Genomic DNA, 22913 nt, shown 5'->3' with positions numbered 1-22913 from the left:
CACCACGGCTAAGAATTCAGTCAGCACTCGACAAATACTGAGTAATGGGTCCACCTGCCTCTAAGCAGGCCAGTCAACACCACTGTTAAGGTGTTGGAGAGGAAAGGGAAGCTGACCTCTCCTAGAGAGTGAGCCAATCAATGAGGTCACCAGCAATCCACATCATAAAGCCGATTTTATTGCCAGGAAACCGTCAAAAACTCATTTGTTTCGTGTTTCAGTAGGACCTTCTTTCTGACTAAAATCCAATCATAACATCTCTCTGAAAAATAAAATTCTTTTGAAATAAATAAACATACAAAATAAATAGCATATTTCATAAATAGTTTTAGCCCTTCTGCACAGCGTTCGTGCTGATATCTTCGTGGGTTTTTTCCTTCCTGCTCCCCTCCTCCCTCTTCCTACATATGGGGCTGTCGCCTCCCTAGGGATTTGGGGGATGGTGGCAAGCTCTGGGCTCTTCTTTCATGTGCTTGGTGTCAAGGTGTCTGTGTGGTTTGTGTGGTGGGAAACGCACCCCCCCCAATGCCCTCCATTGCCCTCCCTTCCCCTCCACTCCCTTCCCTTTCCTTCCCTCCCCATAATTGTTCTTTTCCCCACCTCTGGGAGTGATATTCAGGTCCTATCCCCACCCCCCCTTCCTCTACTCTAGTTCTCCCCACCCCACCCCCAAATCCCCGCAACCTGTAAATACACTTTCAACAACAAGGGCTCGGCTGGATTGAGTTCAACTTAAGTGCTTCTCTGTTATCGAAGTTGTTAAAAAGGACGACTTGAAAGGCTATGAGTATAGAGCTCAAGGACATAACTGTGGCCCCACCACCGGTGGGGAGGGGGAGGGGAAACAGAGGCCAGGCACATCATCTATAGCGGAACAAATCTCTGGACATGGAGGGCAGTTTAGAGGAGTCAACGGGCCTGGGTAAAAAGTGGGTGAACTTCTGGTGCCTCTTAGTCCTGAAGCCCTCTCGAGGTGAGCCGTCTTTGTTCAGGGCCACATAATACTGTCTCTCCGAGTCCGAATGCTTGTACAAGGTAGACGCGTAGGTATTGTACCAATTTTCTTCAAACTGCTCCCGGAAAACACATTCTCTGGTGAGCTTCTTCTGTGAGGGGGAGAAAACAAGGCAGACCCCGTTAATTGCTTTACCAACGGCCCAGAGCCGTTTAGATTATCCAGAGTCCCCAGAATTGAGGAAACATTCCCTTTCTCTGCCCAACTGCAAGAGACTAAATGGATGTTGCCATGTAATCAGTCATTCGCTCAACACGTTGGCAACGAACTAATACGAAGCCTCGGGCAGCGCACTAGGCTATGGAGACACGGGTACAAGGAACGAAAAGGACCTGGCCTTCGCTTCCAATAAAGGTGCGGTTTGCCCTTGCTTTGTCAACTTCTGATTTCTTTCCCTTTCCCCCTTTTCTAAAAATCCACCCTCAATAGAGGATCTTAATAGTTTTCACCCTGAGGTGCCAGTGACAGTCAGATCCCCTTCCATGTCGAAGGGATCAGATCCTTTGCCCGATTCCATAGCATTATCTGTTTCTCTTGTGTTCGTAATGTTTTTATATGTGTGAGCTTAGAATAAATATGAGGATGAAAATCACCCCCAAGGCTCCAGTGATTTCCACTTTCTTTCTGATACCTTGGAGGATGTAAGCAGGGGTTTGTTACTCCCATTTTCTAGTTGAGGAAACCTAGACTCCAGGGAGGGCGCCGTGGCCAAGGTCACGGAGTTGAACAGGAACTGACCTGAGCCTCGGCTGAAAAGCAGCCCCGTTAACTCCACATACTGGGCACAGGGGCACAGTCAGGGCTTTAAGTCAATTTGTGCTGGGCAAAGTTTCCTGGAAATGAGATTGCCCCGGGCAGCAATCACCAAACATGTCGATTGCGGGTAGGAATCTCCTTTTTCTCTAGAGAAAGCCCAAGAAGCAAAAGGGAGGGAGAGCAGAAGGGCCAGAGGACCTGGGTTCAAATGCTGATCTCTTCCTCCCAGTGTGCCTTTGGGCAGTGGACTGGCACGCTTCAGTCAGAGATCCTTTCCAGCTCTAACATGATCATCTCCCAGCCAATGAGCACAAGCCTAGCGCTATAGACGAAGTGGGTGGGATTACATATGGCTTTCAATTAGCTAATATTTTTAACTGCCGACCTCCAGTAAAGCCAGGGGTATCTGAAGTTATAAATGGTTGAGAGGAACTCATTATTGTTCTTTATCACGCAAAGAAATGTGGAAAAAGATGAGCTGCAGCGCAAGGGACTCGGGAAGCCTGAGACCTGAGGAGGCACTGCCCATAATATGATGGGTATGAAATACCAGAGTGGTCTAACTGAAGGTAAATGGGGGAATGGCCTTCATTAGAGACTTCCTGGATCTTGGCTGAACCGTTTTTTCCTCTGGGTTTCCCCTTCCTTATGTAGCAAACGAGGTTGGAATCTATGGTTTCTTAGTCTCTCTCGGCTTGGCCGTTCTCTTGTCTAAAGTCCCCCTTTCCAACTCTAAATCCCATGATGTCACAGCTTCACCCCGAGGCCCTTCCATCTGAGGACATCTGCCAGCCTTTGGGTGCCCCGTTGCCACCCTCTGGGTTCTCTCTGTTCGGGTCTCTTACGAACGGCGAGATTCCGGCCTACCCCATGGGCCGACAGGCCTCAAACCTATATAAGGCTCCCATGAGGTGGGCTATCATCTCTCCCAACGAAGGGCCCCTTGGAAGCACCTCGGCTTGGGCGGCTGAGGGCTGCAGGCCCCTGGGTCTCCCCCAACAGGCCTATCCTTTCAGCCTTGATGTGACTGACATTCCAGAAGGGGACAGTGATACCAAGTGCTGGGGACAGGCCTATCTCTCAGATGTCAAGAAAAAATGTCCTACTCCAAGTAGGGTAGGGGAAGGGGAGGTGTACTGGGAGATAGGCGGTCTGGGAGGAGGACTGCTCTGCTGGCTTCCTCGCATTAAAGGCATCTGGCACTGTGGGGCCCGAGCTGGTCACAGGACCAGAGTGTTAGAATTGGAGGGATCCCCAAGGATTATCTAGTCCAGCCCCATTTTGTTAAATGAGGAAACAGACCCAAAAGGAGATGTCATTTAGCTAAGATCTCTAGAGAAAGGATTTACTCCAGCCTGGAATGGAAATTAGAAATGAAAGTACCTAGCTTAACAAGGGGAAGGCCTTTCTTTTCTGGCTGGCATAAAAGTTCTGGCTAGAGTGTCCCCAGTTCTTGCCTGCCTCTCTCATGCCCCGAACCGAGGGGGCGGGTGACACATCACACAGGGGGAGTGACACTGACCTTCAAAGTGGCTGACCTGCTTCCTTACCTTCTCTGGGGCTCAGTTTCCCTCCTCTTCCAAAGAAGGAGATAAAAGTAAGTAGATGATCTCTCTCCTTTTATCAGAAATGGGTGTGATCATTACCCACCTCCCTTTCTTCTTGAAAACCATCAGCTTTAGACCCAAATTAGGGAAGTGTATTCGGGAGTCAGAACAGATTAGGGCAAGGAGCTGGGATGTGTGATTTCCCAGGTATTGCACAGTTTCCAAGTGAAGAAGTTTCCTCCACCAATGGAGATGGGCACTTCCTCTGCAACCTAGAGGCTTAAGGGCTGCCTGGAAGGGGCGCGCCTCCGGATGTGAGAGAAAAAGGCCTCCCCATTTCTGAGGTCAGCCTTCACCATTCACCATCCAGGGACTCTCCAGAGTGTGGCCAAAACCAGATGAAGGTGAAGTTCCTGTCTGATTGTATTATGTTGCTGTATTAATATTTTTTAAAAATTAATCTATAAACGTTGGTTTTCTAAGTCACTTTGTGGTCTGCAGGGATCCTAGGAACACTTTGGTGGCTCCCATTTCTGACACTGCCACATTAGGCTGCCTTTCAAGAGTCAAGAGAGCTGGCCTGAGTCCTGGCTGGGCATGTCACCTCTCAAGAGCCTGGTGTCTAAATTGAGAGAACCTAGAGTAAGTGATAAAATGAGCATGCCCTCTATGCCTTCAAGTCGTCTGGGGCAATGATGATGTAAAAGCACAGAGTATTGGGACACTGTACTTGGACCTCCTTCCCAGGAGGCTTGGGACTGTGATGGCCTATGGTTTGGGTCGGGTCATGCAAACAGTCCAAATACACGTTCTCTCTGTCTTGCTCAAAAAGCAAAGCGTCAGAGACTTGGGAAAGCATTTGCCAAAACCTAGCTAAGCTCTGCCTCCATTTGTTCCTCGATCCCTTGGTCTACAAACATTATTGTAAAAGGAACCCAGCGTGTGGGCATGCTGCCTGTGCCTAGGCCAGTGCTGTATTGCTACTGACATCTATTGTGAGCGGTTTCCTGGGCTATGAGATTAATAAATCTCTTCTGTATCCTCTTGGTATTGCTTTGATCTGATCTGATATCAGGACAAACTAAATACAGATCCACTCTGCTACCGCCCCTGCCTGCGCCTTCAGCCTGAGGCATCAAGGAAAGGGCTGTGTGGCTTCTCTGCTGAGCTTGGCTGAGCTACCAGCTGGTCTTGTACCCAAATGGGTGGCGCCAACTTCCCTCGGGGCTGTCTTGACTATATTGGCCCCGAGTTCCCACTATTGGGTTCTTGATGCCTTTTTTCCGCAGTTTGCAGTGATGGGAAGGGCACCGGACTACCCATTGGGCCTGGATGCGAATCTCAGCTATGCCGACTGCCACCTGGGTGCCCTAGACAGGTCCCTCAGTGACCGCTTTTAGAAAATGGGGGAGTTGGATTAGATGTCCCCCTAAGATGCCTTAGATCTAAAACTAGGACTCCTCTCTGGGATACTCCAGCAGGGTGGCCATCAATCTCCCCTTTCTCTGTACCAGGTCACTCTAATTGTGGGTGGCAGAAGGGAAAAAGCATTAGGACAAGAAGGAAAGTTCTGCCTTTGGAACCACCCAGCACTTTCCCCTGTTCTGAGTGTCTCAGCAGGCCTCAGGGAAAGGAAGAGCCTAAGGGCATCCCTGGAAAGTTTGGTTTTTGGCTGACAGCCCTCTGTGCCACACCCTCCCTTCCATTTCTGTCCCTACTCAGGCCTGGATTATTCTCCCAGCTAGAGCTCTGAAACAGAATTAGACTTGGCAATCATCAAATCCAACTCCATCATTTTATACAGAAGGAAACTGAGGCACAAAGAAGTCTGTTAAGTGAGTTGCCTAAGGTCACATAGCTAAGCTTCGATCTAAGGTCCTCCCTACCCACTGCATCTCACAGGGTCTCTGTTTGGTGGACAGCTGCTCGTTCAGGGGGACAGCAGTCCCAGGAGCTTCCCCAGATATTGCTGGAGGGGCAGACACAGCATGCCTCATCCGCCATCCCACTGGCTCTTAGGCTGTTTACTTCTAGGAAGAGAAACTGTTGCCATCTCCCTTTCTTTGCCATTCTATAGGCTCTGCTGCTGGCAGAGGACGAGTTGGTGATGCTGGAAATTTCCACAACTAAAGGAAGTTTGATATGTAGAAAGAGTTGGGAGCAATCTATGTGGTATAAGCTGGCCCATTCCCCAAATTAGATCAGAGATCTTTGAACTGAAAGGGACCCCGAGAGATGGCACAATCCAACTGCTTCCTTTCCTTTCCAAAAGAAAGTAACTGAAATTTGGAAATTTGACTTGCAGAGGTTACACGGCTAGTAAACTACACCCAGGATTTGAACGGAGTCTCCCGAGTCCCAGTGCAGTCCTCTTTATGATGATTTTCCTTTGCTTCTAACTCTCTTTCTGACTAGCCAATCTCATCTCCCAACACTCTCCTCTTAAAGAGATAATCCTTTGGATTAAGTCACCTTCTCTCCTGTGGGCTCCTGTTAAGGTTAAAAATGAGAGCTGAAAGGGTTGGTAGCAGGAGTACTAACCCATCAGCACCCACTAGGATGGGTTTCTTTATCAGATAAGCAGAAGGGTCATTCACTGGGGAGCAGAGCCCTAAGTGGTTCTGATGGGGAAGTGAGGGAAGTCACCTCCTCCTGCTTAGGTTTGGATCCTTGTGCCACTCTTTACAACCTATGTGACCTTGGGCTTGTCGTTTAGGCTCTCTATGGGCCTGAGATTTCTCTGCCGCCAAATGAGATTCCTTCCAATTCTGACATCCCATGATTCAATTGATTCGAAGTGGCCGGTGAGGCACTAGTGGAAGAATGGGGAAGAATAAAGGCCCTAGGGTCGTCATGGGGGTGCCTCTTCACTGACTTTGCTGCGGTTTAGGGCTATTTTAAGAAGATGGGCTGGGATGCAAGGGTTGACAGCTAGATTCAGCTACCAATCTGATTCTTGGAAAAGCATTTCTGGTGACGATTTAAGGGATTATTTGTTGAAAGAAAATGTGTCCTGAAAACGTTTTCTTGTGTCACTAATGGAAAGTCAATATCTAGCCCTGAGCAGACCATTTGGAAGGTATCTTCTTGCCTTCTCTTCAGGAGAATCACCCCACTCCTCTGCCAGCCCTGAGATTTCTACTACTTCCAGCTAGCCCAGCCTCAGATGGCCTCACTGATCTTCAACTTACCGAGCCGTATAGCTCGCCACGCTCATTCATCCCTAGGTACAGGCCCGAGTCCACTCCCCGAATGCTGATCAGTCCCACGGCCAGGCTGATAAATTCCAAGATTCCTACAACGGACAAGGAAAACAGTCGCCATTAATGATGTCAAGAAGAAATATGGACCCTGGGCCGCCTCCTCCTTTCCCAGATCTTTCTTCCCTTCCATTATCAAAATATCTTGGTAGGTTACATGGCCAAAGAGTTTTCTGTTAGGGAATGGGAATGCCCAGGGAAGGACAGAGCCAGCCTTGGGCTGAGGGGTCATAGGCAGTAAGTACTTCAAGAGCCTTGGCTAGTCCCAGCAAAGCCACTCTGTGTGCCTTCCGCCAGGGCCTAGGCCTCTCCAGTTTCAGTCGCTCCATCTATAAAATGGGAACAGCGATCAGTAGTTTGTGACCCATTTGCTTCCTTTCCCGACACTCTGAAATCTCTAACCTAAAACCACACCGAAGGCGTTCTTCAATGAAGGAGAAAGATAGAGAGGCCGGCAAGTTTGCACCAAAAGCATCTCACAGCAAAGCACATCTTTGCACTCTCAACCAAATACTGAGAAGCCCACGTTCTACTGTCCAATTACCATCTTTCAAGAGGTAGTTGACTGAGGCAGAGACAAATGCTACCTTAAAATGTTCTCCCGTGACAGGGCGTCTCCCGTGCACGTGGCAAAGTCATACAGTTTCTTGTGAGATACCACAACCAAAGAACTTTGTTTGATTAACCTCTGCTTCTATTAGCATCAGGGGAGGCCTCCCAGGAAAGGACCTTCCTGGAGGTCCATCTCAGAGGATGTCTGGCACAGTCCGAGTGCAAAAGGTTTGCCATAGGCCCTCTAGATGTGTGTGGATGACACTACTGATTACATCAAGCCCCACAACACCGCCAAGCCTCATCCATGAGCCTCATAGTCACTTAAGAGTTTCAGCCCGACTAGCCATACATCGGAAACCAAGCAGATGAAGATCGCTTGTCGTACAGATTCTGATACATGTCTTACCCAAGAACCCGGTTTGCCTTTTGGCACATATATCTAGGACCTGTATGGACAATAGCCCGGGCCTTACATTAAACAGGAGTAGAAAGGTGGGGGCGGAAGACGAGGTTTTTAAGGACCACGAGCTTTTCCTCAAACAAAGAGTCATCTCTTTAGCACTAACCTTCCTCCATTGATTCTGGATGGCTGTAAGCCAAGAATTACCTGAAGAATTCAAGTTCGGCTTTGCCCAGTGAACCATGAAGAGCTGGTGGAGGAGGAGCAGAAGCAAGGATTTCTGTGGAGCATTTCCAACCACGAAAGAAAGAAAAACCACAGAAGAGGGAGACTGATGACCCACCCCACACTCCACTGAATTCCCTAAAATGTCAAGAGAATGGACAGAAGGCTCTTAGAAGGTTGGGTTGGGTCCCTGTTAAGGAAGCTGAGGACAAGTTACACAAGATCGGTGAATTCTCCAGTCCATTGAGTAGTGTCTGGATCCTTGTCCAGGGGCACTCTGAAGACGATATAGGGCCATCGTGGTGGTGAAGAATCTCAGCTAATTCATAGAAGAAAGGGCTCAGCCTGCAGCTTCCTTCCTGGCTAACCTCCTAAGAGAGCACAGAACATTGGCTCACCTTCCTGTGGGGCAGCCTCTGCTTCATTTCTCTCCCTCCTGGCCTTGCAGTTAACTCCAGTCAACAAAACCAAAAGCCAGGTGAGGCAGTGGTTGGAGGGAAGGGGGAATGTCGGGGCTCACAGGGAGCCTAGAACAGAGAATGCTTGGCTGCTATTTGGCAGAGTGGATAGAATCCTGCAACTGGGAGTCAGGAAGCTCTGAGTTGAAGTCTAACCTCAGTCTTTAACTAGCTGTGTTAGCCCCATTTGTAAAATGGGGATGAACAGCAGCACATACCTCATTGGGATGTTGGGAAGATCAATGTCAGATGCTTTGCAAATCTTTGATTGTTATATAAAGGCTAGCTACTAACAATTATTAGAGCTGGAAAGGACTTGAAAAGATAACCTCATTTTATAAGGAAGGAAACTGGGATCCAGGGTATTTGCCAAAGTCACAGAGCCAATGAGTGGTCAGCCTCATCCTTTGCCGCTTCCCTCCTGAGAATCGACAAGTGGCCTTCCCAAAACACCTGGCAGGGGAGGGGGGGGGAACGCGAATGTTAGGTTCTGGGAGAATCTAGCTCATAATTCAGAGCTAAAAGGATAATGGGAGGTGTCAGATTGACTTCTACGTTTTGATCTCTTTCTGGAGACTTGGAAATAGATATATCCCAGTTTCTGTTGATATGGGTCAGGGAGGTAAAACCTGAGATTTTCTTTTACTCAGAGCTAGCAAAGCAAAGCTGGAGAGATCAGGAAGGCCCTGGGAGCATGGGAACAGAGGAAAACAGGGGTGGGGGCTGGGGGGTGAGGGAAGGAAGTCAGGGCCAACTTCAAAATGGGGCTTTGGGCCGAGGCTGTCACTGTTAAAGGCCTCTGGGTCCAGGCTAGGTAAGCAGGATGGGCTTTTCCATGATCCACTTCCATCGGACAGTCATGTGTGTCTCTTTGTTCCACATTTTCAGATGGCTAGGTCAGTTTCCTACACTGACCCACAGACATCTCCTGTGGCTGTACAAAACAGTACCTATGGGGGGGGGGGGGCGGGGAAGGGCACATTGTCAAGGTTTTTATTTCCTAAGAACATGGCTGACCCTGTTCTGCTGATTACTTAGGAAGTCCTTGACATCACTGGGAACCTTCAGAGGTCATCTAATCCACTCCTCTGCTGCTTGCAAGGATACTGTGGGATGAGTATCCATGGGTTTCTCCAATCTTCTGCCATTCTAAGGATGAGGGAAGAAAGGGTGCTACTTTTACCCATAGCTCAGCCTAATCTTGAACAAAAGAAAAAGTCAAATTCTATCTAGGCCACTCACTACCTACCTACCTGTGACATCGAGCAAATTACTTGCCCTCTCTGGAGCCGAGTTTGTTCCTTTGTAAGGTGCCACCGGGCTGGGTTGCACTCATGATATCTACATCTAGGATCCTTTGCAGCTTTAAAACTAGGATACCTTTAACCTTAATTTCAGAATGCCTTTGTATTGTCTAGGAATCCAACCCCATTGTTGTACCGAGGAGGAAACTTAGGACCGGAGGTGAAGTGCCTTTCCTAAAATCACACAGCAAAGAACAGATCCTCTGACTAAATTCAGCGCTTCTTCCCCCTCCCCACCTCTGGTCAGGTCCAGCTATCAGTCCATAGAATTGAATTCTAGAGGTGTGGATCTGTCAAGTGGAACTTTCTCCATGTTCCCATTCTCCTTATTCCTGAAATCCCCATTCCTGGCTGTCTTTGGGTGCCATGTCTGTTTGCCAGTTTTCCTCTTAGCTGGAGTCTACCCGAGGGGGGCCTGCTGAGAGGCACATGATGATGGGACAGGCATTCCTGGCACTTGACCAGCAGGAATGCAGCGGGGAACAAGCCCTTTCCCTCCTTTTGGAGCTTCAGCTGGAAGTAGGTGTCACAGGGTAAAGTTGCTAAGTGGGTAAAGTTTATCTCCAGCACTCTCTGTCAACAGCCAGGCCTGTGACCCTCCAGGCCCAGGGCATTTGCAGACTGAAGTGGAAAGAGCTCTGGATATGTTGTCTGTACACATTGTCAGATTCAATTGCTGTAGCAACTATTTTGCCTAAGTGACTTATAATTTTTTAATAAGGGAGGGGTGAGTTTGGCAGGGAGGGCCGGGGAATAGGTCTCCAAATGACCGTGCTGTACAAACAAAAGGCATCAAATAAACTTAAAAAAAAAAAGGCTAGAAGAGTTAGAGGATCTGAATTCAAATCCATATTCTGCTAATTCCTAAGTCCCTTCCCTTATCTGGACTTTCTTCTATTAAAACTGAGGCTAGGGACCAGTGATCTCTAGTCTTTGAAAATCTAACTGCTGTGATCCTTCCCATTCATCTACCTCCATAATCAAAACTTTGACCTGTGTCCTCTTCCTTCTGGATTCATCAAGATGATCAACAAATAATCCATGTTAAAAATCAGGGGGTTTATTGTGATAACACCTTATCCCAAGTTGTCCAAAGAGAAAGGACCCTTGGATGGAGACCGTGGCTTGGAGGAGAGATTTTTGGAGAATGACTCTTGGTACAACTTCAAATCCAGCCATCTACCTGTGACTAGGGCTGTGTGGCCATACCCAATGAACAAGAGAACAATGTTCATCCAAGAGTTTCACTAATGATTCGGGCTCCGTCCCCACACAGAGTAAAAAGACCCACCATCCCAGAAATTTCTGAGACGCCTCCAGGAAACCCAAGTGTTCCTAAATGGAAAGCCTGGGTTCAAGTGCACACTCTGTGCTTCAGAGTAGGGGTTGGAAAGGGAAGACAATCCCTTCTCTTCTCTGAAACCCAGTTTCCTCCTCTGGCCCCAACTCATCTTTACAGGTTCTCCACGTGATATCCCACGTTCCAATCAAACTGGCCTTCGTGCTATTGTTCCTAGCCCATGGTGTCCCATCTCCAGCCTCCATGTTAGTATCCAGGCCATTCCCTATGCCTAGCCCATTCTCTTTTCTCACCTTGGCCTCCTGAAACCCTGTAGGCTACCTTCAAGGCTCAGCTCGGGTTCTTTTATAGTTCCCTGTCATTAGTGCTCTCCCCAGCTGCACCCTGAAATGACTTAATTTTGCCATTACTTATCTGAGTGAATGTGGTTTCTCTCCAATAGAAAATAGGCTTCATTTTTTGTGGCCTAGTACACTGTGGCGCACAGTAGGTGCTTCCAAAAGTGCTTGTCGGAATGGACTGAAGCGATAGGGGAATTGGGATGCTCAATCACTACCTAGCTCAGGGCTCATTGAAGAGAAAACGACTATGTGCTTCAAGCACAAACTGGTGAAAAGTGGGGGAGCCGGGGCATCATGGTTTGCCACCTGTCCCCCCCCCCGCCACGACTCTCTGACCTTTCCCGGTGCCAGAATGGTTGGCACTGGCCGCTGGGCAAACCCCAACATCTCTGGGCTCTACATCGGCTCCTGGCACCATGCCCCGATGGCAGACTGAATCCCCTCCGTCCCACCAGCTGCCAGGCCCCCGGTGCTGCCTGCCTCCCGGGCCCTGAGTGCCCATTGGAAAGGCTGAGGTTCGAGTAGAACGGGCCGGCTGGCCAGACAGCGATTTCAGTCCTCTGGCTACCGAATACAGATGGGGAAACGGCCCCCGTGCCAACACGTTATTACTTGGAGTCCGGGCTGTGCTTGGGCTGAGCTGGGCTCTCTGAAAACTCGGATTCCAGGGTAATCCTCCGGGGCCCTGCTCTCCAATTACAACAAATAGCTATTTACTTTACGGGGCCTTTGGAGACTACACCCCTTCCCCCAAAGCCGAAATCTATAATATTTTATATCTTCAGTCTGGTCTCCTTTACTCTGCTGGAATGTTGACTGCTAAAACACTTATGGAATGTTCAAGTTTCGATTTATTGAATACTCAGCCTGATTAAGTCCAAAAGGGGGGGGGGAGAACGGGGTGGGGTGGGGGAAGGGCTCCAAAGCCCCAGCTCCCCCTCAGCAGGCACTACTAGCTAAACCGAGCTTTGGGTTTGTGGCAGGTTCAAAGTCGGCAGGGAAGGTGGATGAGGGACAACTCAGAGCGATGTTCCCATTGCTTTTATGGGAAATCCACCAATCTGCCGAGGGAGAGGCCGGGAAGAGGCGAAGCCCACCGGATCTGAGGCAGAAGTTTTGGTCAAAAGAGCTAAGAGGTAAGCTGGACCACAGGGGGGAGGGAAAGATCTGCTGCTGCTGCTGGTCTGGAGCCGAAAGAGACCCTTGGGATCCTCTAATCCACCCCTCCTGAGGGGGAAACTGAGGCCAAAAGCACTTTAAGGGCTTGCCCCGGCTCACCAGAATACTCAAGCAGAAGCGGAACTTCAACTCAGGTCCTTTGATCCCCAATCCCACTTTCTTTGCCCTTTAAATCCCCAGGTGAAAAGAATAAGAGGTGGCTCTTAGAGGCTGAAGTAGGGATTAAAGACCAATGCCTCTAGGGCGTTTACTTTGACCTTGGGGATTCCCACCCGAGCCTCCTGCCACCTCCAGACCCCCAGGGCTCTGTGGGCAGGCAGCCTGAGGGTTCTCCCCTAAATTCTGGCCAGTTTGGGAGGCTCTCCCTCTCCCAACAACAGCCAGCCACCCAGAATCCTCAGACTATTCCTTCTCGGTGGAAAAAAAATCCCGGTCCTGGGGGCAAAGGTGGAAGGGTTCCCTCCCCTGGAGAAGTGGGAAGAGCAGAGCCAAGCTAGCAACCTGCACAGGGCCCTACCCCCTCCCATTCCCCCTTAGGGACCTGCTGAAAGTTTATACAGACACCTGCAGCCCTCTACTGAACTCCCCCCACCCCCAAACTTACTCTACTTCAGCTCAGAATGCATTTTTCCAAGATGACATAGGCCTCATTAGGGTTCCTGCCTGCTCCGAGCAGGCCAGCCCTGTCCCCAAAGCCATTTTCCAGGCTGGGCCCTGCCCTCAGACCCTGCTGGCTGTGCCCCTCCGCTCCTTCACGGTGCCTGCTTTTTGACTTTTCTAGTCTGGCAGGAAAGATTACTGGGGGGGGGGGGGTTAATTAGGAGGAGGGTGGGAACGGTCCGAAGGCTTAGGAAGATCCTTTAGTTTGCATTGGCTTGGGGATAGGGTCATCCCTTGGGGGGGGGGGGGAGCTAGGAAGGGAAAGAGGGTTTAGCGGGCCTGAAGTTTGGGCAGGATGTCACTGCACCTGCGGAATGACTTAGCACTGCGGAGAATAGGAAATTGAAAATAAAAATGGCCACATTGCTAGGGAGTGAGCACATTTGTTTAGAGACCTAATGATCTCCATCCTGGGACATGGTTTATATTAATGTGTAATTAGTTCTGTATGTGAGACAGGCGGCTGTGCCCTTTGAACAAGCTGCCATGAGCGGGGCAGCCATGGGGCCATCCCATGTGCCGGGCAGAGGAGAGATACCTGTGTCTGGAGTCGGAGGGGGAGGAGGCCTTGCCAGCACTGCAGGCCCTGGCCAGGAGGGGTAGAAGCCGGCTACGGTGGGAAGTGGCCTGGAGCTGGAGGCACCAGAGCTCAGTTTGAAACGGGACTCCGCCACCCCAAAGCTCGGCTCGGGCCCCGTCTCTGGGCAGTGTCGCCAGGAAGGGAAGTTCCCACCGTGCCAGTGACTCGCGGGTTATTCGTACCCCACCCTGCAAAGCGCGGCTTCCCCGAGGCCGAGGCGCGGAGCCAATACCGGCACCTTCCCCGTCTTCCTCCCCGTCCTCCCGCTTGCCCGCCTCTGCCACTTCCCCACTTCACAGCCGCGGGTCTGGGGAAGCTGGCCTAGATGGAGCGATCGATCAAAGCGATTGCCGAGCATCGATTAAGCAGTTTACCCCGTGCCGGGCACCGTCCGGGCGCTCTAGCCCTTCTGGAGCGGGCACAGCACCGCAAAGCGCCCGGGCAAGCAGACGCAGTCCCGCCCCGACGGAGGAGGAGGAGCCCGCTAAGGGAGCAGGGGTTACACCTGCTTCGGTGAAGTCCCCAGGAAGGCTGCGGGGTCGGCGAGCCACCCTGTCCTCTCCAGCCGACCGCTGGATGGACCCTGAGGGTCCGGGCGCCCGGGCTCCGAACACAGGGCCGGAGCTACCGGCCGGAGCTCCCGGCGCACAACGCACACATTCTCTCCCCTACCCCGGCCCCCCAGGCAGGCATACTCCCGGCTCCTCTTTCCCAGCCCTCGAGGGCAGCCAGAGGGCAGGCAGGCGGCGGGTGTGCCAGTGGCCCGTCCCGCCCCGTCGCCGCCGCCTCCCGGAGGGCGCGGGCCGCCCCCCCCACCCCCCACTCCGCCCCGGCCCCGTTCCCCTCTCACCGAAGCGGCTGTGGTCGTGCCGTGTGCCGTGCACGGTGCCGTTAGGAAAGATCTCCAGGTGGAAGCCGGTCCGGCAGTAGAGCTGCCTGCGCCGCAGGATCCCCTTGAGGTGGGCGAAGTCGGTGGGCGAGCCGCGCTGCAGCTTGCCCTCGATCTGGCCCAGCCGCTCGGTCAGGAAGCCCGGGGAGTCGGCTAAGGGCATGCTCCCCAGGGACGACGAGAAGCCGTGCACGTCCCAGTCGAGAGAGGCGCCCAGAGCCCCCCCGAGCTCGGCCATGGCCCCGGCCACCGTAGGGGGTGTGTGAGGGAGCGTGTGCGTGTGTGGGGGAGTGGGCGAGGGAGCGGGAGTGTGTGCGCGCTCGGGTGTGTGCGCCGCGGGCTGGCTGGCTGGCTGGCTGGCTGGCTCCCCGGCTGAAGCAGCGGAGGGCGAGCAGGGGCGAGGGGAGCGGGCAGCGCTGCGGAGCTGGGGCTGAGCTCCCTGCTGCTTCCCGGGCTCCGGCTTCTCTAGCTTGCTCGCTCGCGGGCTGGCTGGCTGGCTCGGGGCCTCCCTCTGGGCAGGCGGGCGGACGGGCGGGCTGGTGGCCCGAGTCGTGGCCGGCCGGGGGACCTGCTCGGCTCGCTCAGCGGCGGCGGCGGTGGCGGGGAGCGCGCTGCTGGGACGGCTGCTGCACGGCGCTGGGAACAAAAGTGGCGGGGCCCCTGGGCCTTGATCTCGGGCTGCCTTTCATCCCTCGGTGTGTCCGGCTATCACAGGCGAACGCCACTTTATATACATCAGCACTCACTCCCCTTACATTGACATATTGGGTATTTAAATACAAGCCACACCTCACTGGCATCCCCTCCGAGATTGGTGTGCGTGGTTTGGGTTTTTTTTTCCCCCCTTCTCGGATCCATTTGGCTCTTTTTGGGAGAGGGGGGTGGAGAGTGAGTGAGCTTCACTCCCTCTTTTATTATGAAAAAAAAAAAAAAAACGGCAGGAAAAAGCTACACATTGCAGCGAGCCATAACAGCTTTTGGCGAGTTCTTCTGAAACTGCTGATGAAATAACGGAGCCCCGTGCGCGGAGGCCGCTGGCGTCCCAGGCACCGGGGCGTGCGTCTCATTGTCTGATGGCGTGACTGAACGTGTGCCAGGGTGCCCCTCCACCTGGTGCCCCGGGCACGGCCCCGGCTCCCCCTCCCCGTCTGCGCTCTGATTTCCCGCCCGCCCTGGCCTTAGTCACCTCTGGACCCTCTGAACCCCAGAGGGAGAAGTTGGGCCGGGGCTGAAACACCCCCCCCCTTTCTCCCCCCAACTCTTGACTTGTCTTTACACTCCGCTGACAGAACCGAGACCCGGAGGGGCCAGGCGATTTAGGAGAATGTATGATCCTGCTCCTGGGAGCAGAGCCTGTTTCGGTTTTTGCCTTTGTATTCCCGGCTCCAAACACGGTGCGGGGCACGTAGTAGGAGGTTAATAAACACTCGTTGCTCTATCGCTACACATAGGTAGTGGCAAGAGCCAGGCTTCGAACCTCAGACTCTGTGACTCTTTCCCGCCGTACCCACAGGTGGGCAGCGAAGGGGAAAAAGGACACAAATGCAACGAGCTTAAAAGATGTCCCTGAGCCTCCGGAGTCACTAGGAGGGGGCAGTAGGGAAGGGAGAAAAATCTCTCCGAAGAGGGAAGACTTGCAGGGACGTTTCGCTGAATATGGGGGTGGGGAGGGAGAGGGAGGGAGGAAAGTGATCTTTTTGAAAAACGATCTCGCCTGGTTTTAAGGCTGCGTTTTTTACAAGCCTCTTGAGAGCAGAATATACGCAAGGAAGCTTGAAGCCTGTTGTGGGCTTTTCTTCCACCTTTTTCATGAGGGAAACAGGTGTTTCCTAGCTCTCTCCTGTGCTCGGCTCCCTGACACTCTATCTGCAGCAGCTGCAGCCGCCGCTGGCGAGGGCAGGAGAAAAGGAGGAGAAGGAGGAGGAGGAGGAGGACAACGAGAAGGAGGGAGGAGGAGGAGGAGGACCCGGGCTGGGCGCCTGGGACGAGGCGGGGGCCGCCGGGAACTGGGCGGGGGGCGGGAAGAGGCGCGGAGGAACACGGTCGGGCGGAGGGCTTGTGAGTGCGAGGCAGGCCGGACCACAGCTCCCGGGCCGGACCACAACTCAGGGGCCAGAGGGATAGGGGGGCGGGGCGCAGCGCCGCCTCGGCTTGCTCGCGCCAGCTCCCTCGGGGGCTCCGAGCGCCCCAGGCCCGCTGGCCCGCGCAGCGCTCGCCGCCTAGACGGCGCTGTTGCTCGCAGCTTCTGCGGGTCTGCTAGGGCCAGTTTGGCCCCGCATCCGGGGGCCCGGCCCGGGGAAGGGAGACCCGGGAGGAAGGGAGCTCTAGTGGGGCTGCGCGGGCGCTGGGGGCTGGGCCTGGAGAGACGTATCTGACGGAGCACACCCCGCCGGTGTCTTCCCTCCTCCCGAATAGGGGTGGAAGGGACCTCGGAGGTAACAAAGGCCGCCCTCCTCGTTTGATTGGGGGGGAGGGTAGTTTCTGAGGTCGGGCTAAGGGAGACTGAGGCCCGGAAAGGTGACCAGTTCAGAGACCAAATTTAAGCCCAGGTCCAAAGTCGGTGTCCTTTCCTCTGAACCTCGTTTACCTTGACCTCAAGTTAAATCACCAAGCGTTTATTAAGCGCCCACTATATGCCACGCGCTGTGCTAAGGCCTGAGATACCGCCACCACCAAAATAGGAGAAAGCCAGTCTAAAGGGGAGATAAGTGCGTAGCAACCGGAGAAATTCGAGGTCATCTCCGCCGGTTGGCTCTGGGGTTACGACAGGCCCGGGAAAGGCTTCTGGCCAGAGGTGGGGCCTTAGCTGAACCTAGAAGGAAAGCGGGAGGCGGAGAGGAGAAAGGAACGAGTTCTGGCCTTGGGGAGCCGGAGAAAATGGCGCGTGTGGCGAGGGGAGCGCACCAGGCCTAGGACTTAAGGGAGGCTTGGGAAGAGTTCGGAGAGCTGACCCGTCCCTCAAAGGTCGAGAAACTTAACGGGGACCAATCCACCCGAGTTGATTTGGCGCCCACGGGGCACCCGGCGTGGGGTATAACAAGATGCAAACCCCAGTTTCCCTCAGGGAGCTTATACTTTTAACTGAGTCCGGGTGGTACAAAGCAGTATGGGAGAAAGCCCATTAGGGCGACTAAAAGCTACCTAGAGCTGAGGGAAGGTCCCCAGAGAAGTGAGCAGCTGGAAAGAGCTAGAAGGCCTCCTCGGGTTTTCTCTCCCAATTAATGTGGGAACAAATGTTTGGAAAAGCATTTTTGCAATTATCGACCTCACGTTCGACAAAGTGTTAGTTCCTGGCTAAGTGCTAAAGCATCGGAAGACCAAAAATGGGAGCCCCGTTTTAATGGAGGCTGACGCATTCAAGTAACTGCCCGGGAATGGGAGGTGATCTCCAAGGGATGGAAGGGGGGTGGGGGTGGGGGAGTGGGAGGAGAAGGAGAAAGGTCTCCCGCCAAAGGTGGGATTTGAGCTGGTTAAATCCCTCTCTCAGAATGACACTCCGGGGCCTCTTGACTCCAAGATCAACCTATACCTACAGACATTTTTAAAAGGCATCTGAACCCAAGCGTCCCTGACTCCTAAAAGCAGCATTATATCCATAATGCCACACTTCCAATGGTACATCTGGTTGGACCGATTCAACAGGCAGTTGGTGATGTGTGGGGCTCACGAGAGAGGCCAGAAAAAGGAACCCAGGCACCCTTGGGAGAAGTGAGGGGGAGGGCCACACGGAGAAATGTAAGGGATATGAAAACAAGGTATGAAACATCTTTAAAAAAAAAAACAAGTAAATAATCGAAAATGCTTTCCTCCTAACCCTCTGGGGTAGCATTTTCAAAATCCTCATTTTAACAGTTGGGAAACCCAGGCCCAGATAAGTGAAGTGTCTCACAGCCTGTTTGTATCAGAGACTTCCAGTTGCCCGGGTCAGCTTTAGCCACTGAGCAGCAAAAAATCTTATATGGATCAAAATGTTTACCTCAGTGTATCCAGGCTCCAGAGAATTGAATGAATGGTGTTTCCTCCACCTAGGGAGAAGGCAACTCTCCATCTCCCCCCACCCCCATCCCACTCCTCTCCCCCTCCCCATCCCTTGGTAGACAGTCTTTTAGAGTTGTTTTGTCTGAAAACAAAATCAGTTTCCCATAGGCCCTTCCGATCAGCCTCTCTCTGAACTCAGATTGGCTAGCTCTCCATGGAAAGAGCCAGAGGCCATAGCCAGCCTATTCATCCCAAATCACCTTGATGCCCCCCTGAGGCCTTGGAGGCTGATGACTATAGTTAAGGGATTCAGATTACTAATAGGCGAAAGGTATTGACAAGAATGATAAATATTCAACATTGCCCAGACCACCCTCCCCCTTCTTTTTCTGAAAACCAATTTAGGGAACGTCTTTATCTTCTTTATCTCTTCTCCCTGGAGCCCTCCAAGCTCCCAGGCTAAGCTGAGATCCCATTTGATCTAGGCTCTGGGAAGCATTTCCTGGCCCTCCCCCACCCCAGGAATATCCTGTGCTCCCTGGGCAGAGTGGGAATCTGCTTCGGTTTCCAAATATTCTCGTTCCTCTTCAGCCCCCTGAGGAGCACACTCCGGCTTAGGGAGGAGGGGTGCACTTAGTACATTCGGATTAGGTGAATGAGCCTCGATTATTTCCAATTTCTCCTGCATTTTATTGATTTTTCTGGAGCTGTTTGGAAGTCGCCTCTCTCGTTAGAACTGAGATTTGCCTTTTGTCATTCTGTGTATCTCCCGGTGCTTAGCACAGTGCCTGGCACCTAGTGGGTGTTTAATCCACATTTATGGACTGCCTAAAAGTAGATCTTAAGTTTCTCGGGGGCAGGGACTGTTTCATCTTGGGTTTTGGAGCCCCGGGGTCTAGCACATTGCCAGACTAATGGAAGCTGATTGCCTGGCTTCTTTCCTCCACCTGGGTGCAGCCTTTGCATAATATCTACCCAACCTTCTGGGAGTCTGCAATCTGAAAGGAAAACAATATATGCGAATCGTTTCTTTAAGAACTCAAGAGGGAAAAATCCTTTTAAAGAAGTAATAGGCATTTCTGTTCTCCCCTCCCCCCATTCTCCCCCTTTCCTTCTTTCCCATTCTCTCCCTCCCCCCTTCTCCCCAAGCTTGGGGCCAGAGGGCTTTTCTAATTAACCCTGGCTGGATTCTTGGATGGACTTCTGGGGAAGGCAAGGCGAGTAGATTGTCACTCTTAGATTCAATGACACTGGCCTCCTGGCTGTTCCACCAACAAAACACTCCATATCTCAGCCCCCAGCATTCTCTCCAGCTGTCCCCCATGCCTGGAATGCTCCGCTCCAACTACTGGCTCCCCTCCCCTCAGCTTCTTTTAAGTCCTAACAAACCCCACCTTTCCAGAAAGCCTTCCCCAGCCCTCTTAATTTCACTGCCTTCCCTCTGTTAATTGTTTCATATTTATCCCGATATCTAGTTTGCTTTGTAAATCCTTGGACGCTGTCTCCCCGGCTAGATTCTAAGCTTCTTCAGGGCAAGAATTGTCTTCTGCCCTTTTTCCTGTATCCCCCAGCTCTTAGCACAGAGCCTGACACGTAGTAGGTTCTTCATAAATGTGGACTGATTGGATTGACCTTGGGAGGGCTGAATTTGTTGCTCTTTGTATTAACAGTGGGAAGCACTTTTTTTTTTTTTAAATAGTGAATTCTGCTTTCAGTGAGAACTGGCCAAAGTGTCCTCTGGTGGGGGGAATGCTCACCCAGGTCCCTGTCCCTGGGAGGAGGGGAAGAGATACACTGGGGGGGATGCTGTTAGCCAAAGCTCCAAAGTAGACTTAGAGAAAGGAAAAGGCCAGGGGAAGGGACAGGATGGCTTGGCGTCGGGCAGCTCTGAGATCCTGATGGGCTCGAAAATGTCGTGAATGTGCCCCAAGGTACTAATGCCAGGTCTGTGTCACAGGAAGGAGTAAGTGACTAGAAGGGCAGTAGAAAATGAAATCAGAAAACAGAAGAGGGCAAGAAAGACATGTGGGAGAGAGAAGCTGAGGGCTATCGATAATTCCCAGACATGCTATTGAAAGTTAGGAGACCTGGATTCAAATCCCAGCTCCAGGTGACCTTGGCAAATCACTTCCTCGGCTCTGGCTCTTGGCTTCTTCCCCAGAATGAGAATAATCATTCCTGTCTTGCCTACTTTACAAGGCTGCTATGAAGATGACATGAAGTAATGGCGTAGATCATACTGTGTCACCCCTCCGCTCATGAAACTTCACTAGTTCCCTATTACCTCTGGGATAAAACGCCAAGATCTGGTAACTTTAGGGAGTCCTTTGAAAGCAGGACTTTTTGAACTTTTTCCACTCATGGCTCCTCTTTGTCCGAGAAATTTTTATGTGACCCCAGGTATATGGCATATAAAGGAAAGTCCAAGGATAATAAATCATAATTTTGCAACCCCAACATTTAGTCATGAGACCCAATATGGGGTTGTGATCCATTGTTTAAAAAGCGGAGCATCGAAAGGACTAACTTGCTTAGTTTTATGGGAAACCTATTCACATACGAGTGTATTATTCTATAATGGAGTAACTAGAAGATAATTTAAGGAAGGGGTGGGCATTAAGCAATGTGTGTGTTGCTGGGGAGGATTGCTGAAATTCGGGAAGATAAAGGATAAGATGGCACATAAGTTGAGCATAGAGGAAGACAAGGATTCTAGGAATCAGAATAACTTCAGGTTGGTGGGGTAGGAGGGTTGGGGTAAAAAAGTAGCTTGTGAACATGTATTGAGACTTTGGGAGACGCTTCCAGATTTGCTGGCGAGATAAAACATGACAAGGAATAGTGTGCAATGAATCTGCTCGTTAGAACCAAATTATGGAGAATCTGGAAAGCCTGCACTCAGGCCTTGGCATTTTATCCTAGAAGAAATAGGGAGCCAGTGAAGCTTCACGAGCAGAAGAGCAACATGGTCAGACTTAAAGCTTTAGAAAAATGATCTTGGCAGTTGAGTCGAGGGTGGATACCAGTTATTAGAGTATTGCAGTAATCTAGGCAAGAGGTGCTGAAGTCCTGAACTAAGGTGGAGGCCCAGTAAAGAGAAGAGAACAGACTTGAGATGTGTAAAGGGAGAAACATAAGACTTGGCAATGGATTCGATATGTGGGGACAAGAGAGAGGGGAGAGTGGAAGATGAGCCCAATCTTGCCAGCCTAGGTGGCTGAGAAGATGGTGATGTCCTTGACAGAAACAGAATTCTGGAAGGGTGACCAGTTTGGAGGGAAAATTAAGGTCTCCTTTGGACATGTTGAGTTTGAGCCTACTCTGTAAAGTTTTAAGTCCTTTGTAAACACCAGTGTCTTACTATTAGCTGCATAGGAGACTCTGCCTCCAATGTGAATTTGACCACTTTGGCTCTACAGGGAGCTTTCCGTGTGCAACATTCCTGATGGCCCAGAGTCCGAGTTAGGTTTCGGCTGCTCTCACGCTCTGAGTGGGTCTTTGCCCACAACTGAAGCAGCTCTCCTGAGGGGGGGGGAATCTCAGCTCCCATGCTACCACCCTTTTTTCTTTCAGAGACTCTTCCATTTGAGTCAGTGAATTGGGAATTAGCTGATATTTCAGCCCTTTTCCCCCTTTTCCAGAAATGGATGCGACTTCAGTCGGCTACTCAGGAGGCGGCTCAGCCAGCCAGGATTTGGGGGAAAAAAAAAGAATCTTTCACTAAGGTGGAAAATAATGGCATCTGAAATATGCAACTGTGATCATATTATCTCCCGCTGAGCCATGTCCTGGGTTTCCATGTTTTGGTTTACATTGGCTGCTCCCAGAGACTTGGACAGATGACTGTTTAAAAGATTACAAATGGTCTGTTCAGGATAATTTCTCATATCAATTTAGGAAACTTTTGAGAAGAGAATAGAAGTTTTCAAGTATTCCAGGGGGTGTGATATGGAAGAGGGTTGAGCTTTGTTCTACCTGGTCCTAGAAGAGCATAACCAGGAGCAGTGGGTGAAGGCTGTAATGTGCCAGAGGTTTTGACTTGGTGTTCTGGTAAAGGAGTCTGTCTGGTCAATTGAAGCTCTGAGCTCTGCACTGCTGAATTGAAGTCGTGGAAGTGCAGTAGAGGGGATTGTGGATCAAGTCAGAGGTGGTCCATGGTGGCTGAAGTTCCCTCTGACTCACATTGATTGATGAATGGCACAGTTAGAGCCTGGGCTGACCAACCCATAAGGGCACCATGAGGGGACCTTTCCTTCCATTCCTCTCTAGCTCCTGGGTTTTCATGCAGTGAGGTAATGAGCCCACTGAGTAGGCCTAAAGCATTGGTCTTTATACTTTGTGTGATGCTAAAAATCACTTCCCTTTTCTGGGCCTCAATTGCCTTCTCCTAAATGAGAATCCCTAAGATCCTTCCAACTGAAAATAGTATGCTTTTAAATATTTGGTGATTGACTAAACTTTTTTAT

The 22913-nt window shown here is 51.3% G+C and overlaps 1 protein-coding gene across 1 annotated transcript; it reads right to left on the bottom strand.

Annotated features, from left to right (window-relative positions):
- Positions 1-721: 721 nt before the first annotated feature.
- On the bottom strand, positions 722-15930 carry FGF16 (fibroblast growth factor 16). Its single transcript, XM_051967997.1, has 3 exons — positions 14431-15930; positions 6510-6613; positions 722-1106 (listed from the first exon to the last, which is right to left on the bottom strand). Exons 1-3 carry the CDS (start codon positions 14705-14707, stop codon positions 861-863), a joined length of 627 nt encoding a protein of 208 aa, XP_051823957.1. The 5' UTR covers positions 14708-15930; the 3' UTR covers positions 722-860.
- Between the last annotated feature and the right edge of the window lie 6983 nt (positions 15931-22913).

The sequence above is a fragment of the Antechinus flavipes genome, chromosome X (assembly GCF_016432865.1).
Source record: "Antechinus flavipes isolate AdamAnt ecotype Samford, QLD, Australia chromosome X, AdamAnt_v2, whole genome shotgun sequence".
Taxonomy (NCBI): Eukaryota; Metazoa; Chordata; class Mammalia; order Dasyuromorphia; family Dasyuridae; genus Antechinus; species Antechinus flavipes.
The sequence above is the reverse complement of the archived record's forward strand: the minus strand, read 5'-3'. Positions and strand labels throughout refer to the sequence as shown.